The 18612-nt window shown below is 33.0% G+C and overlaps 2 protein-coding genes across 3 annotated transcripts; both read right to left on the bottom strand.

Moving 5' to 3' along the window:
* Nucleotides 1-7122: 7122 nt before the first annotated feature.
* LOC107773296 (casparian strip membrane protein 1-like) lies at nt 7123-8968 on the bottom strand. Its single transcript, XM_075222421.1, has 3 exons — nt 8105-8968; nt 7786-7909; nt 7123-7547 (listed from the first exon to the last, which is right to left on the bottom strand). Exons 1-3 carry the CDS (start codon nt 8398-8400, stop codon nt 7332-7334), a joined length of 636 nt encoding a protein of 211 aa, XP_075078522.1. The 5' UTR covers nt 8401-8968; the 3' UTR covers nt 7123-7331.
* A 1832-nt stretch (nt 8969-10800) lies between these two features.
* Nucleotides 10801-18238, bottom strand: LOC107773911 (mitochondrial fission protein ELM1). Of its 2 annotated transcripts, XM_075222419.1 has the most exons (11): nt 17964-18238; nt 16406-16571; nt 16251-16317; nt 14225-14321; nt 13437-13586; nt 13215-13341; nt 12764-12876; nt 12630-12693; nt 11837-11930; nt 11639-11747; nt 10801-11210 (listed from the first exon to the last, which is right to left on the bottom strand). In XM_075222419.1, exons 1-11 carry the CDS (start codon nt 18072-18074, stop codon nt 11109-11111), a joined length of 1200 nt encoding a protein of 399 aa, XP_075078520.1. In that variant the 5' UTR covers nt 18075-18238; the 3' UTR covers nt 10801-11108. The 2 variants fall into 2 exon arrangements, with proteins under 2 accessions (XP_075078520.1, XP_075078521.1); XM_075222420.1 differs by having other exon boundaries at nt 16251-16447; nt 17964-18071.
* Between the last annotated feature and the right edge of the window lie 374 nt (nt 18239-18612).

Genomic DNA, 18612 nt, shown 5'->3' with positions numbered 1-18612 from the left:
TTTACGCTTTTGGAGTACTGATTTATAAGTAGTATTTTTTTTTTGTAAGAGGGGAATACGGGTGGCAAGTGGGCCGGGTCGGTCCTAAGTGGGCTCTGCGGGTCCGATTCTAAGTGGGTCGTCCTATGCGGTCCGGTCCTAAACGGTTCCTGGCTTCGCGGGCTTATTGCTGGAATCGGCTCGGGACCGGGACCACGAACTAACGGTCCCGGGTTAAGTGGGCCGGTCCCGGGCCTAAACGGGCCCAGCAGAAACTTTGTATTTTTAAATTTTTTTTTATAGAAGTTAGAGAAAAAAAATAGTGATAAAGATATATAAGTTATATTCGATTTATATACTATATATACATCTTAAAATATATATATATATATATATATATATACATATATACTATATTATATATACATAGTATACATCTTAAAATATACTATATATACATCTTAAGATATACTATATATATATAGTATAGTATAGTAGATCTTAAGATATATATACATCTTAAGATATATAAGCTATATATATATATATAGTAAGATGTATATATAGTATATCTTAAGATGTATACTATCGAATATGACTTATAAACTATGTATATATATTATAGTATATATATAGTATATTATAGTATATATATACATCTTAAGATATATATATATATATATATATATATATATATATATATATATATATATATATATATATACTATACTATACTATATATACATCTTAAGATATATAAGTTATATTCGATTTATATACTATATATACATCTTAAGATATATATATAGACACACACTATACTATATATACATAGTATATAAGTCATATTCGATAGTATACATATATATATATATACACACACTATACTATATATATACATCTTATATATACACGCACTATACTATATATACATAGTATATAAGTCATATTCGATAGTATACATCTTAAGATATATATAATATATATAGTAAGATGTATATATATTATAGTATAGTATAGTATATACTATATATACAACTTAAGATATATAAGCTATATTCGATATACATATATATATATATATATATATAAGCTTATATGTATACTATACTATACTATAGTATATATACATCTTAAGATATATAAGCTATATTCGAATTATATACTATATATACATCTTAAGATATATATATATATACACACACTATACTATATATACATAGTATATAAGTCATATTCGATAGTATACATCTTAAGATATATATAATATATATATATATATATATATATATATATATATACACACACACACACACACAAACTATACTATATATACATTTTATATATACACACACTATACTATATATACATAGTATATAAGTCATATTCGATAGTATACATCTTGAGATATACTATATATATATATATATATATATATATATATATATATATATATATATATATATATATATATATATATATATATATATACACACACACACACACACTATATATACATCTTATATATACACGCACTATACTATATATACATAGTATATAAGTCATATTCGATAGTATACATCTTAAGATATATATAATATATATAGTAAGATGTATATATATTATAGTATAGTATAGTATATACTATATATACAACTTAAGATATATAAGCTATATTCGATATATTTATATATATATATATATATATATACATCTTACTATATATAAGCTATATTCGATTTATATACTATATATACATCTTAAGATATACTATATATACATGTATATCTACTATATATATCTAGTATATCTAGTATACTATGTATATATAGTATATCTTAAGATGTATATATAGTATAGTATATATAGTATATCTTAAGATGTATATATAGTATATCGAATATAGTTTATATATCTTAAGTTGTATATATAGTATATATACTATACTATACTATAGTATATAAGCCGTATTCGATAGTATATATATAGGCTTATATATATATATATATGTATATCGAATATAGCTTAAGATATATAAAAAAACAAAATATTGTAAAGAGATATTCAAATCAATGCGTTATATTTTTATTATAGCATTAAAAATAATGGCAATATCTTTCTTAGTCTTCCTCCCCCCTATGGAATAAGCACAACAAGGTGCTAATACCACCATTGAGAAGAAAAAGAAACTAATCAAGATGTGCCAAAATATAAGTTACATATTAATTTACATGGTATCTCTTACAAATTTCATAAATCCTTCAAGGTCCGGAGGAATTTCCGTTGGTGGTGGCGGAAATGCAGCTTGCTCATCACCGCTTCTAGGCGAAGCATCATCCTCCGCAAGTTCAGCTAGCATTTCTTCGTAAGCTTCGTCTACCTCTGGTTGTGATTCAGCAAGTCCAAAATTTCTTCTTTCCGAACGGATCCAATCTCTTAAAAGTACTGATTTTTCCAAGCTCTCCCTCATAGACGCTCTATAATCACCAAGTTGAAGTCTTGCTTGACTGAAAGCGCTCTCTGATGTCACTGTTAAAACTTGAATAGTTAAAATATCTCGGGCCATCCTTGAAAGAATCGGAAAGTGTTTTTCTTTGTCCTTCTACCATTCCAAAATATTAAAGGAGCCGTCGGGATTCACTTCCTCAATTCCCTGTGACAAATAAACTTCAAGCTCATTTAGTTGTGAAAAATCACTATACTAGAACCTTGAGAACCCCTGAACTTTGCCCAAGCACTAAGTGCTCTTACTCCCGCAGTTCTTTTAGATGATTGAGAACTAGAAGAAGAAGGAGTTGGAACATTTGGTCTAGCATGATCTAATGTGACTTGATAAGCATTATAAATAGTTTGAACATTTATTTTAATTGAGGCTATTGCGTTCGGAAGTTTAGACAACTCCTCATCTTCAAGTGCTAAACCATTATAAACAGTTTCATACCAAAATTGAGGACCTCCTAATTTCATAGTAGGATTTAACAATGCAGCAACACCATAAATAGGGGGAATAGGGAAAAAAATATTTTTTAAACTTTTTTCTCATGGAATTAATAGCAAATTTATAAATTTCCCCACCCTCTAAAAAATGATCAAATAAATTTGCAAGTTCTGCAATATAAACTAAACAGTTAGAAATAGTAGGATAATATTGCCCAGAAAATTCATTTGTAGCAATATGAAATTTTTCTAAAAAATCTACAAGCATTTTAACATTAACCCAATCCGCATTTGTAAGGTGCTCATCATTATCACTTACATGAGCATTAAACGTTGAGTTTATGGGGTTTCTATATTCATATGCAATAATAAAACTTTTATACATGTAATTCCATTTAGTTGGACAAGGTTTAGGAACCTTTCTTTCTCTTAGGCCAAATTCATCGCATCTTTTAAAATATTCTCTAAGTCTACTTCTACGGTTTGAATAAAAAAGCCAATTAAGAGCCATTTTAACCTTTTCAATTTTAACATTTAAAATTCGCATACCATCACCCACAATAAAATGGTAAATATGACAAATACATCTAACATGAAAAATATTACTAAATACAGGACTTAGTATAGTGGTAAGCAAGGCTACAATATTTGTGTTACTAGTAGCATTATCCATTGTAACTGATATTATTTTATCACTAATACAAAAATATCTACAAATATCCGCAATCGTGCTAGAAATAAACTGTCCTGTGTGACGTGAATTAATTATTCTATAAGCAATAATGCGTTTTTGCATTATCTAATGCTCATCAATCAAATGACTGGTAACAGTAAGGTAATCACAGTCATTACCACTTCTACCAATATCAATTGTAATAGCAAGATGATAATTTATATGAGTAAATAAATAGTGCAAATATTGTTCATATTCATATTTATATTTATAAATATCACTCTTTACGGTTGTGCGAGGAAAATCTTTATAAGTAGGATTATAAATTTTTCTAATATAATGCACAAAGTGGGGTTAGAAGGAAAATTATAGGGTAAGCACATAACAGTGACTATTTTTGCCAATTCTTCCCGATCTTTTTTTGGATCATAATATAAAATACCACCGGTAACAATGTTAATTCCCGGTTGAAATTGATTTGACCCGGTACTAAGGTCAGCCTGACTAGGTGCACTTGTCCCCTCAGCCAAAACTTTAATACGAAAATATCTAGCTTTATCTTCAGGGTGTAGTAATATGTGTCTAGTCAAACTCCCTTCCCCTCCCCCCCCCCCGACTTCCAACATATTGAAAAACTAACTCTTTGCCACAAGTTTTATACTCAGCCCTATTTTTTTCTCTTAGTTGAGTAAAAAATTGTCAAACAAGAGATGTTTCTGCCCATTTAGGAGGTTGTCTAGAAAAAGTAGGGGTACTAATAGGAGGGTCAGACGGGAGATCATCTAGATTATTATTAGTTGGGTTAACTTCAGGAGCAAGACTAGTGGGTGTATCATCATTCGGTTGCGCGTTTCATCAAAATCTATTTATTCATCATCATTTTCATCAATAGTTGGATTAGCATAAAGAGCATTCATATATTCATGGTTTAATTGTTCACCGGGTGCAATATTATGAAAAAATTGACTCTCGGTAAATTGTAATAAACTATTATCGCTATCAAGAATATGAGGTGTAGGACGGGTAACATGTTTGGGTCGGGGAGCCGGGGGAAGTGGAGGAGGAACATATTGGCCACTAGATTCACCGCTCTTCGATTTTCTCTTATTTTTACTAAACATATTTTTTTAAGGAAGAAGCCATCTTAATTAATCAAGCAAAGTAAATAAAACAAACAAAATTATAATATTAAAACTTAAGAGTTGGAACGAGTTTACCGAATTGACGAACAACTTGTTAGAAATTGATTATCGTTGAAGACTTCAATTCACCAACTTCACAATTGTTTCACAAATTGTAACAATAAAGTAAGCAATAGTAGCAATTATAGAAGTAAATTAGAGAGAGATTGTGATAGATTGATGATTTTGTAAGAAAAAATGAAATAATGATGGAGTATTTATAGTTGAAAATAGGAAAAAAGTGTAATTATAAAAAGTTTGGGATTAAAACAAAGTTGAGGGGTTAAAAGGCTATTTCATAAATAGCCAACGGCTATTTTTGATAGCCCAACGTTTTTTTTTAAAAATAAATAGCCGTTGGGCCCGCTAAGGGACCGGACCGGTCCCAGTCCCGCGGGCCCAAATCATAGGACCGGCCCATGAGACCGGACCAGGCCCGCTAAAACCGGACCAAACGGTCCTGACCCGTTTAGCCGTTTGACCCGTTTGGCCCGCTGTCCCGGGCCTGGACCGGCCCACTTGCCAGCCTTAGAGGGGAACTCCGCTACAACCTCTGTATTTGGCGTGTAGTCACCGGATAAACCTGGTTTATAAGTCCTGTTTGTAATTACCATTTATAAGTCAAATTATTAAGTCGCATTCGACTTTGGGCAATTGACATGTTCGATTTATAAGTTGGCAAAGGTCATTGCGATTCATAAATTGAATATGTGAATGCGTTTTATAAATCGCATATATCGAATAAACTTATACATCGCAACAAGTGATTATAATGTAACCTGATAAAAGCGATTTACAAATCGCAATCGTCTAATGCTGTTTATAAACACAATTACAAATGTATTCGTTAATCGCAATTAAGGAATGCTATTTATAAAATCAATTAGTGAATGCGATTTACAAACGCATTCGCTTAATGCAAATAATATGTACAATTGCGATTTATACGTCGCATTTAGTAATTAAATGTTAATTTCGATTTATAAGTCGCATTACGTAATTGCGACTTAAGTATTCGATAATAATTGCTATTTATAAGTCGTTTTTGTTTTTACAATTTATACGTCGCATTTGCCAATAGCGGCTTCTAAGTCTCATTTGCCAAGTCACTAGATACAACTAATATCACTTACGATTTATAAGCTCCGCGTACCATTTACAATTAATAAGTCTATTTTCTTCTGAATCAAATAAATATTCATAAGTCACATTAAATCAGATGTAAATATTCATTTTATATCGTATTTTCTGTACTCAAAATAAAGTGCTAATACAAAAGACTATAAGGACACAGTTTCTTTACTCGTCTGATGTATAAACAAGAGTGACATGATAAATCTATCATTTGAATTGAGAAGCAATATCAATCTTGATCTTCAAATTTACATATTTTACCCATCTGTGTTTATTTATACATATTTAATTAGTCTTAATTCGTTTGGGATATTTTGTATTACTCTGACTTCAATTAATTGTTGTTTTTCTCTTGCCCCTTGTACAATTCATGTGACCTACTCTAAATAAATTTTATATATCTGCAGACTATATTAGAAGTTAGAGTCTTTATTTATTAAGGACTATAATCAAAGGCTCTTTAAATGGTAAGTAGCAATCAGTGTGACAAAAACCTGCAATGATACATAGATTTTGCAAATATATATACTACTTAAAACGCAATTCATAGATTCATTTTTTGAAACAAAATTTATAATTCCACTTGGTAAATATTTTCTGTATCGTATCAGGGAACCTAATAATTACAAAATCAAGGAATTTATAAAATGCATTTCAATAATATGAGGGAGTTTATAAAATGCATTTCAATAAAACCACCCTTTTAATTTATTATAATTATGAAGGTTCCTCTTTAGTTCAGCGGATTACCACTTGACATATTCTTAAGTTTATTGTCCTGAAGTCTCCTTGTATAAAGTAGTTATAGAGTTATATAATAATATGCAATATTTTGAAACTACTTAATTAAATGATACTATACAAATAATAATTTAGAGCCAGTATTATGAAGAAATATTTTGTTAGCTCTGTACTATGCATGATTTTTTCGTCAGTGATGTTAAAAATGCGTCTACACGATATTATTTGTGTTTTCCATTAAGAAAAGAGGTTCATAATAATTTATAAATTGTAATTTAGATTGATATTATGCCGAAGTGGTTAAGAATCGTCAGAACATATTAAATCGAAATTTAATAAGTAATTTTCATAATAACAAATTAGGTATAAACTATATATTAGGAGAAATTTTTGTCAAAAATAGGTGCTGTTGCAACAAGTTGGATAGATAAAGGAAAAATGGAATATAGGCAATTGCAAGTGGAACAGAAATTTCATAATTCACCAATTGTAGTTTATAATATTTTTTCTTTCTTCATTAAAAGCTACAAACACCAACACAACAATACAAATAAATACCCACACTCTCCCCACCCAAATAACAGAAAAGGAAAAGAATAAAAAGGAAGCACATTTGACAAGGGAATAAATTACAAAAGTAACAAGAAGGAATGAAATACAAAGATCAAAGTGAATATACTATGGCTTTAATGTCTCTTAAGAGCTATAGCAGAGAGAAGCACCATTAAAAGAAAGATAACGACTGTGACAAAGGCCGCCACCACTGCTCCACTGGTTGTTTGGCAAAAATCGCCAAATTGGTTGCAGAATGCTAGCCAATTAGCGTCTTGGTTTCCGTTGTGAGCCAAATACACTATGGCCGCCGAAGCCCCTGCTGCCGCCGTTGTCAATGTGACAAAGGCCTGTAAAACGTGAACAATAATGAAAATTAGATATATATATATATATATATATATATATATATATATATATATATATATATATATATATTAACTCAGATTTTTTTTCGCCAAAGTGTATTTTCTAACATAATTATAACATTTTTACCAACTCACATATATAAATTACAATTTCGACTATTTGTGAAATTTATTTTGTTATTCAAGTTTAATTGGGTTTGATATAAGTAGTAGTTCTTACAGTGTCAAAGATGATGAGGAGCAGCCTTGGAACAACTGCATGGGAGCGTGCAATGCACACTATAGAGAATGGTATGGAGAGGACTAGGTAGCCAACCACTATTGACATGGCTACCACAAAAAACCTGCAAAATATATAGGCAACAATTAAGTATTTTCTGATTATACATGCAAATATTTGCACAAGTAGAGTGTAGAAAAATGATGACCATAAGTGACGACGTTCATATAAGGTGATCATTAGTAACAAGATCACGAGAAAATAAGGCGGATTTCATTTATACTATAAACAAGTTAAAAATATACTGATAATTACTTACGTAAAAGTAGGGAGATCGTCGTAACCGGCTTCGAATTGAAAGAATTGAGTGAAGAAAGGAAGAGTTTCTCCAGCAGTGCCCATGCCAACAGCAGCACCAATGGAAGTAGCAACAGCTGCAATTCTCAAGATGAGATCAAAAATAGCAATGCCTCTCTTGGAATTACCAGCGCCCTTATCATGTCCAACAACAGCAGAAATAGCAGGAGTTGATCCCAAAAGTGGTGCTTTGCCTCTCCTTTCTAATTTGCTGCTCTCTCCCATCTCAATCGTGGTTGACTCGTGACTTTTCTCCATTTTGATCAAAGAGATAAAACAAATAGAGAACAAAAGAGAGAATTTTTTAAGTCTTGAGTATTGCTTTTGTTTTCTTGATTGCTCAATGCCTGTGATTTGCTTGCTTGTGATGAAAATGACAAGGTGGAATAGAGCTTATATAGAGAGGTATGAGGAGGGTTTGTTCTACAAGTAGGTTATATAAAAAAAATATAGTGCTAAAAAAGAATGAAATTTTTAAAACGAGGATTATCAGTTTTAAGCTGATGGAGCTAGCAAGGAGGAGTGATTATTTTTTTGATAATGGAGCAAGAATAGGAGTGGTTGTTTTATTCTAATCTAGAAATGAGATTTTAAAGGTTGAAGTATTCTTTTTAATTATAACTTCGTATTTATTTAGCTAAAGGATCAAGAAGAGTGGTTGTTCAATTGTATTAGCTAGTATTTGAAAATGGTTAATTTATTAGCGCCAAATCAACTTTACATCAGAAAGCAAAAAGGGGATGGGGGCAGATAGAATGAGAATGATTGGTGGACCAAGTTTGATACTATTTGGAAAACCATATCATATTACCTAATCTTATTATTATAATCCTTTGACTACCATTGCTATAATTAATTAATAGAAAACGGATTTTTATATAATGTCAAGACTAACTTTTTGCATGGATGAATAGATGAGCCAAGTCAAGCTTATTCATTCCCATGAGTTGACAACTAAACAACGAACTTCTCCCCTAATCCATTAAGCAAACTTTTATTTTCTCCACCCCCGCACACACCCCATCTAATACATTTCGTTGAGATAATTAATCCAAAAGGGCTTCTTAATAAAGTAATGGAAGAATTTTATCATAGGAATAATTACTTTCATGAATTCATCAATATTTTCTCTTTAGAGGGTTATCTTAAATACGGTGGCTCTCTTTTTCCTTTTTGTATTTATTTTTTTATAACTGATAACAGATACAAATAAAAATATTATTTCAATCATAGTGTCCCGTATTTTAGAGATAAATCGGGGGATTAATGAGAGTTGGCAATTCCTAGCCAGGCCTTCTTTCCATGGTTGAAGTAGACTAAGGATGGGGAATGAAATATTATTATTTTTAACATTTTATTGAGAAGGCTGACAAAATGTCAATTTCAGATTATGATACCAGGTTGGGCAAGTGTCTGATAATATTTTTCTTTTATTGACAAGTGATTGAATAAATTAGATATACTTTTTACCGGTTTACCTTTTAGTTGTTATTATTTGGATAATTAGGATAAATGATATTTAAACCTAGAAACTAATGGCAATCAATTCCAACACTCATTATGCTGTGTGTAAGCAGAAAGGGAGAAAGGTAAATATATGAAAATTGCATAGGCAGAAATCAGGTACTCAACGAATGAATCAAGCCACTTAAACAGCTAGTATTTATCTAAATTAATTTCTCAACTCACCTGAAATCAATAAAATAAAGAGGACACTCAAAATAGTTCTAAGTTGATGGTCCACCGAAAATCGTTTCTCTACCTCCACAAGGTAGGATAGGGTCTGCGTACATATTACCCTCCTCTGACCTCACATTGAGGGAGTATATTAGGTATGTTGTTGTTGTATAATAGTTCTGTTATTGTCTTGTGATGATAATCAAGAGATATACAAGAATTGCAAAAGACTCAACTGAATTTGAGATACAAAATTAACCTAGACTTGGTTGACCTAGAGCAAGCCAATTCCAACAAAAATAACCTATAATTAGATAGGGTGAAATAACCTATAATTGGATAGGGTGAAATAGATACACTAACAAGGTGTGAAATTAGGAAGCGAAAGAGGGGTAATGAATATTTCGGGGGAAGTGCACAGTTAGCCACTAATTAGAGACGTCCTTATTTTTTAACCACTGTTTAAAATGTATTTACTCTTTAACCAGTGCTTAATAAATTTTTATCCGCCGAGACAAAAATACCCTTGTGCTAGACATGAGTGTCGTGTAAATATTAAGAACATGGTGTCCTAACTTCATGAGTGTTGTGTAAATATTAAGGACAAAGTATCCTGTATTTGCACCTTCTGTTGTTAAACTTAAGGACATCATGTCCTTAACTTCATATGTGCAGTGTAAATGTTAAGGACATAGTGTCCTTAACTTTATGAGTGTTGTGTAATTATTAAGGACATGGTGTCCTTAATTTCATGAGTGTTGTGTAAAATATTAAGGACAAAGTGTCATGTATTTGAACCTTCTGTTGTTAAACTTTAGGACATGATGTCCTTAACTTCATGAGTGTTGTATAAATATTAAGGACAAAATGTCCTTAATTTTTACACAGTACTCATGAAGTTAAGGACACATGTCCTTAATATTTACACAACACTCATGAACAAAGGGTAAAAACGTCTTTTCGTTAATAGAGTAGTGGCTATTTTTGCTCAGCATTAAAAATAATAGATAAAAACTAAATACTACATTAAAAAGTGGCTATCCCACGCCATTCATCCCTTGTTTCTCAGGAAGTATAAGAAGCTGAGAGGTATCCTCCTAAGCTGCTACATTAATCCTTTTAAACTGTAAGTAAACAACCAAACAGCCAAACGAGCAGAATACATACTTCTCCTGAGGATAGTAAATCAATATACTTCCTCCCCCTTTCTTTCCTGCAACAGTATTTCAGGGAACAAAACTTGTTAATATGTCACTATCAAGGCTTACGCTCCTGAAGTTGAAAACAAATTATGCTGGCAATCTCCATCCACGTTCAGCTAGTGGTTTAATCACTTGGGCAGCAGCCTCCTCAGTATCATTCAGGGGACTGTAGCTCCAACTTTCAGATATCTATAAAATAAGAGGACAAGTTGTAAGACATGGTCAATACGATAATAACTTTTGATTCAAGGCGGCATGCTCATGCAGGCCTGGTGACAGTGAGCTTAATGCCGTCCATAACTGTTGAATTCACTTGACTTCCAAATGAAAGACGTGCATTAATAGTCCACGTATGGTTGCAGCAAGAAAAGATATTTACCAAAGACACTCGAAATTATGCAATTCCAATTGTATTTCAGCACTATATAGTGCTCTGAGTAGTAGAAATTAAATAGTAGTCACTGCCATAAGAATAGATAAGGATATTGCACAGTCATCTTCCAGCAAACCAATATCTATCTGTATGTGGTTTCTAACCATGCAAAAACTCAAAGAAGTAGAATTAAACTAGAAGTACTATTTTATTCAGCAATATAAATTAATACAGCTCTACTCACATCTTCTTTTCCAGTGAATGGACGAACTACACCTCGATTCTTCAAGGATCGATGGAAGTCTCTGAATTTCCATGTGCATTGCTCCGCACCAATTACATAAACAGGTTTCCTGAACCTTAAACTCTTTAGATGAAATATTCATGTAAAGGAGAACAGAAGGGACATTGTATTTGACAAGATCAACAAAGGCCAACATACCCTGTACTGCAAGCCTCACTTAACATACTAACCGAGTCAGCAGTGACAACAAAAGCATCTGCAAAAGCCAAATGCCCCATATGCGGATTTGGACCTGAAAATTTAATATAAAAAGGTTATATACGTCATGTCAATGGCACGAGTAGGAAATACAACTATAGACACTATTGAGAACAATTCTGTGAATTGGGCGAGAGTTGCAGTATCAGCCAGATCCCATCTTCGAGGGAAAAAGATTAAAATATCATCTCAGAACATCCCGTCTCTTGCTTTATATTCTTGTTAGCCGGGTGCACTTGTTGCCATACGATAATTTCTTGTTAATATTTCAAACCACACGAAGTGCAATGGAAGATTGTTCTGTCAATTGTCTTCCATCTATATGTAGGATGAAAGACAAGCAAAAGCCTCTATAAAAGAGATCGACCATGTGGTCCTCTTCTTTTATGTTGGGCGGGCAGAGGAAGAAGAAAGAATGTTATGCAGTTCGTTTGAATGAAAACTACAGAAGCCCATCTGACATATTTTTTAAAATAATGACATCTGACAGGGTAATAAACCATATAAACTTTTTTTTCCTGTGTATCCTTAAATGGCAAATTATATCCCCTTCTTTCTGTTGAATCTTTATACAAATTCTGCTGAGGGATAATCAAATTTGACATCAGAACGCCCTTTTGTTTAGTTCAAGCTCAAACTTCTTGTAATGGTTTCCTTTTGCTGCTTATTTGTCCATTAACAAGTTAGTTGTCTTATACAGAGAACAGGAAGAAAATCATTGCATAAATTGTACCTTCACCGTTCCAAATGTGAACTTTAGGATGATTTCCAAGTTCTTTCCGTATGATATCTGAGACCTGTTAACTACAATATCAACAACCAATCACCAGAACGAAAATTGGCAGATGAAACTGATAAATCATATACCTTACAAGGAGTTCTACGAGAAAAAGATACTCTGATGCTCCCACAGGTTGGAATAACATTCAGCAGCAAGGCTGTTAGCTCCAGTGCTAGGTCAGTACCATATCTACAATGACCTAGAAAGAAAGATTTGTGAGCCAAAAAAAGGAGGAAATTTACAACTTCCTCAACAAGACAATAAGAAGAACGCCACCAATAAGTGGTTTCAAATTACCGAGGAGCAAATGAACTCCAAGAACTTAAAGGGCTAAACCAAAGATATGTTTACACAATTATTTCTACACTAACAGATGAAATCCAATGTGGCTAAAGCACATTCAGAACCTGGTTAGTTTATTTCTTAATGTTTCCACAAGGATTATGGATTGCTAACTCAAACACCAATCGCCCCTTCACACAAAAATAGCAAAGCATATCAAAGGGAAAAAAAAAAAAACTTTAATACGCAAATTACCTGTAGGCCCTCCAACATTAACCACAAGCAGAGGTCTCAGTAAAGGTGCTAACTCATCATGCCAAGTGGAAGCTGCATCTTTCAGTGCATTAGAATCAGCTTGATGAAGGGCTCCAACGGTCAGGATCTGCCTCAACATTCTTTCAGTGAAGATGTCTACAGAGTGTAGAAGTAAAGAACTCCCAATTCATGCAAGTAAGAGGTTTCAAGAAATTTTCATACCACATGTCTCTCAGGAGATGTGCGAGGTGTTATCAACCTTCGAAGAAGCCAAGGAATTTGCTTTTGTCCCTCCGGTGTCAAAGGATAATAATCATGACGAGGTGTTATCACTAGGTCAAACCTATTTAGACGTGATCTGGGATGTTGAATCTGAAAACATAACACAAGAATTAGCATACTTTCATTTTAATCCTCCTTTGGAACTTCTAAAATGGAAGGAAAAACAAATATGAAGGAAATCTCAAACAACATTGGCATGGAGAAAAGCCTTCCATTATTAATTTTAGAAGTTTATATTTATCTGAATACGAGAAAAGGCCAAAACTATTTATATAGGAGATCACTCGATACATGATCCCTGCCGCTCTCCCTCCCTCCTTCCCTCTGTCTTTGTCATGACCAACGTGCGTAGAAAAGATTCAGAAGAACCAAGAGATCTGGTCAATAGTTAAGCAAGAATCTAAACCTTTAAGTGTCTAAAAGATATTATCTATATCAAGGAATAGAGTCCCAAAAGGAAAAGGACCACTAAAGTGACAATTATATATGGTTGGCAATTGGCATGACCTGACACAATTCTTGAAAGCTTTTCAAAGTTGTAGGACTATCCCAGCAAAAATGAGAAAAAGAGTAATGTCAGACGCACTAAAAAAATTAGATATTCAAGAAAAACATATTCAGAAAAAATAATGAAGCAGCATTCTGAATTCATCTATCCAAATATGAAATTCCATCATTGGGTGAAAAAGTGCTGATTTATCATACGACAAAGCTTAGTTTTGTCGAACCTGGACAGCGAAAACATGTTCTGGAGCTAACTGTTTTATTGAGCTTGAAATGGAGATAGTATCACGACCTGATGCAACTACTAATGATGGACCATCCCTAAATTTTGAGAAAGTGAAACAGAAATGTCAGATGTAATGTTAACATCTAAAAGCAAGATTTGAGCCAGAACTAACTCCTGCAAATTAAGGAAGTTGTAAACAAGCTCACGAGAAATCAGTGTTGCAGATGCTTAAGAGCTATTGCAATGGACAAGCATAGATAGTTTGCTCGGTCTCAAAAACAACTACATCCAGCAGAGCCCATTTTTCAAGTAATTGTGCATCCTTTGCCTGTTCCCTTTTTTTTGGTTTTAGATTTACATTTTTTGGTTCAACTTTCTTAGCTGTTCCTTTACCTCCCATAATTTTGAAAGAGACATTTGAGTTTGTATGGGAGCCAAGTCACTATACCACGTGACTTTTATCTTAAAGTAACTTCATAGAAAATACCCAAGTTATTTTAGAATTTCATTTGACTAATAAGGATTTGGAGTCCGAAAAAAACTATTGCCACATTTCTAATCCATTGAAGTTGCATCAAAGAGAATATTCTAGCAAACAATGCTTTTACTTGAATTCTACAATGCAACTTCTTGTTTTAGATAAAAATTCTATGATCCAGCTTCTATCCCTCATGTGAAACTTTTCCTTGATTGGTAAATAAAAATTTTCACATGAAGGATAGAAACTGCATAAGAGAACTTTAATTTAAAAAAAAATCAAGGTGATGCTTAAAGATCCTTAAGGAATACTTCAGTTTTTCCTCTTCCCCTTTTTAGTTCTATTCCTGAAGTTTAGGACAAGTGGGGATATGTAATAAGAGAAGTGCAATATCTAACGAGAGTTTTCTCTTTCTCTCGCTGAGTATGTATATCAGGGTACGTACCAATTCTGAGCCTTCAACTCTATTATCAAGTCAGACTTACCCCGGAAAAAAACTCTATTATTAAGCAGATTACTTCGATTATTTAGAAAGCTCAAGGGTTCAAGTCCAACAAAAATATTCATTATGTTCAAGCTTAAGATGAAAAGAATTTCCAAGAATCCCCAAAAAAATGTTCACATCACTGTACATCAGCAGCAAATCTGTCCTGCTCCTCAACTTTTTCCTCCAAATCATTGTCCATAGCGAATTCAATTTACGCGAACTAAAAGCCCAATCTATGTTCAGCTTCCGATTCTGTAGGATTTAGGATGACAACAGCCACACACCTATCCTCAATAATGAAGTTCAACAACTTCATAGCACTTTCCGGGTGCTATTCTCTAATAAAATTTTCATTACATTTTCAAAACAACAATGACATTCAACAAGAAAATAGAAATGATCAAGCAACAGGATAAGTGCTTAAACCAGGTGCCCATATACATATCGGTGTGTTTCACAAACAGAAGGCCAAATTATAGTGCTTAGCTGCTATTAGCAAATGCAGTGTTTTTAAGAAATCATTGCTTCATCGCCTAAAGTGATGAAGCAATGCGAAGTGTGGAGTCCCACCATGATGAAACTGTGTGTTACAGCGAAGCATGAACTTCAAATGATGAGGCGCATTGTAATCCAAACGAGAAGCAGTTGGTTCTTTATATCTCAACTTTGACGAGTTGAATTCATGTCAGCATTGTAGAATATTGGATGCTAAACTAGTTATTTTAGTTATAAAGTGATTATAAAAGTACTATGTTCATGTACGTTTGGAATTTTTTAAGTATCAGAAAATTGTGCGCTTCACTTCAAAGAAGCGTCCGCTGCACTTCGCTTCTCGCTTTTTGCTTCAAGTCACATAAACTTTGTCATTTTTAAGCGCTTTTCGCTTTTAAAACAATGAGCAAAGGAGCTAGTAATGTGGTCGCTAGGGAAAAAATTAAATCCACTCTTTTCTGATCAGTTCATTGCTCAGATACTGCTCAGACCAATAGCTTGAAACACATCATATGGATCACAGAATGCATTTGAAAGCAAGCAAATATATATTATAACAATACATACTTGGCAAATGCTTCACAGGCCAGTGTTGCAATATGTTTTGCATCAGCTTCTGGGATATCTGAAACAACTGCATCAACACCAGCAAAGCACAAACAGTTGACATATAATATTACCATTGCTTTAAGTATGAGTGAACTTGAAGAAGCCCATAGTACCCTGTCTTTCAGCAGGAAGAGGCATCAATCTCTGTCCACTACCTGCAATTTGAGTCGGTAGTGAATCTTTAGAAATCAACTTTCTGACATTTTCTAACTTTTTGTGGAGAGAAACAGGTAACCATTGAAGTAGCTTGTTAATATCTCCTTGTGGCCTAATAACTCGCTGCACAATAATGAATAAAACAATTGCAAACACCAGATACAAATAATGCCAAATTAAACAACCATGCCAAACAGGAACTTCATAATGTACACAACTAATAGCGCGGTTAACTTTCCTTCAAAATCTAATCCAACAAAGAAAATAGTGCTCTTTTTTTCCACATAACATGTCCATTTTCAGACATATGCTGCAGCAATAGAACCCCTCATTTCCTGTCCTCTTCAAATTCCATTCGACGTACTGTGAAGAATAGAACAATGTTGACTAGACTAGAAATGTACTGCTGCAACTTGCAATCAATAACTCCATAATAGTTGTCAATTAAAAAAAGAAATCCACTGATGAATAGTTTAAGTTGCTTCTTTCAATCAGCATGCACAACTTACATAATACAAGTATGGACAAAAAGCACTCTGCATGCAAAATATTACTCAAAAAGAAGCATTAATGCTAATTTATAGCCCATTAAAACCCAAGAAACAAGAACAACACTAACATTAATAGCTAGAAGATTTAACTTTTTGAAAAATCTCAAACCCATAACATTAAAAATATAATGGGTCAATGCTAAGAACCTGAAAGATTGAACTCATAGAGCTTAAAGCCGGGATCAGCCTATGTTTCTAGTGTTGTCAAAGGCGCGCTTAAGCCCTAAAGCGAGGCTCCAAACATGTTGAGCGCTTCGCCTCGCTTTGCGGGCGCTTCAGTGTCGCATCAAGGCTCTAAGGCATATTTTCCTTGCCAATGAGTGTAATCCTGAAAAGGCGACACTGAACAATTGATATTCCACTTTATCGTTATTTTTTCTTCAACCTTTTTTGTCCATATATTTGTTATTCATGCTTATAATTATTGGTCTTGGACTACATATACATATTTTACTTTTTCCTCCAGTTGCGCCTTTTTTCATTAAAGCCCACGCTTTATTTGCAATTTGCGCTTAAAGCCCCGCCTTAGAACTTTTTTGCGCTTTTCACCTTTGATAACAGTGTATGTTTCTAGCCCATAAAAAAACATAAAACAAGAACAACACTAACATTAATAGCTAAAAAATTTAACTTTTTGGTGAAAAAAACTCTCGAACCCATAACATTAAAAATATAAAATAATGGGTCAATACTAAGAACATTAAAATTGAACTCATATAACTTAAATTTTGGAACCGCCTATGTTTATAGACCATAAAAAGAACAAGACACAAGAATGATACTAACATTAATAGCTAAAAGTTTTAACTTTTGGGTGAAAAAACTCGAAACCCCATGTCTAACAACGTGTATATCGAAGCAAATAAAGTTCGCTTTCTAGCACACAGAATCCAGCTGAATTTTAAAAGATGCAAACAATTCACTCAATGAGGGAAGTGAAAGAGCAAGGGAAGGAGATTTGTACATAGAGTGTTTGACGATGGGATAAGCCCAGAGCTCGAACCAAACCGAAGCACTGATTTTCTGCACCCGCCACGCCATTCCCTATTATGAACACTCTGCTAATGGTTCGCATTGGACTCCAGTATATTATGACAATGTATAGCGCATTTGGTGATTGGATTTGATGGGAGTTTTGGAGATCGATAAGATTGGAATTGGGAAGGAGGAAGGCCTGAGGTTTTTCCGGAGATCGATGGGATGGTTGTTGCCTTTTCTATAGTAACGTAATATGTTTGTTTTTCGTCTTACTTAAATTTTACTGTATATTATGTTAACTACTTTGTTACGTAATGATAAAATGTGTCATTTTATATAACGATCGATTTGTTATGGTCGTATCGTTACCTTATCTTTTTATCTCAATCTCACCCTTCATTATTATTAAATAATTTTATTTTATCATTTACCTTACTTTTTTATATAGTAATTTTATCTTGTATCGTAATTTTTCTTTACAATATTGCAAGTTTATTCTTCGTATTGATGGTGTGTGATATCATGAAACGATGGCAAATGACACAATCTATCCAAACATTATATTTATCAAACGATACAGTATTATATAATACAGTACGATACGTAACAACTATCCAAACAAGCTCGGCAAAGTC

This window comes from Nicotiana tabacum, chromosome 10 (assembly GCF_000715075.1).
Source record: "Nicotiana tabacum cultivar K326 chromosome 10, ASM71507v2, whole genome shotgun sequence".
In the NCBI taxonomy this organism is placed as follows: Eukaryota; Viridiplantae; Streptophyta; class Magnoliopsida; order Solanales; family Solanaceae; genus Nicotiana; species Nicotiana tabacum.
The sequence above is the reverse complement of the archived record's forward strand: the minus strand, read 5'-3'. Positions and strand labels throughout refer to the sequence as shown.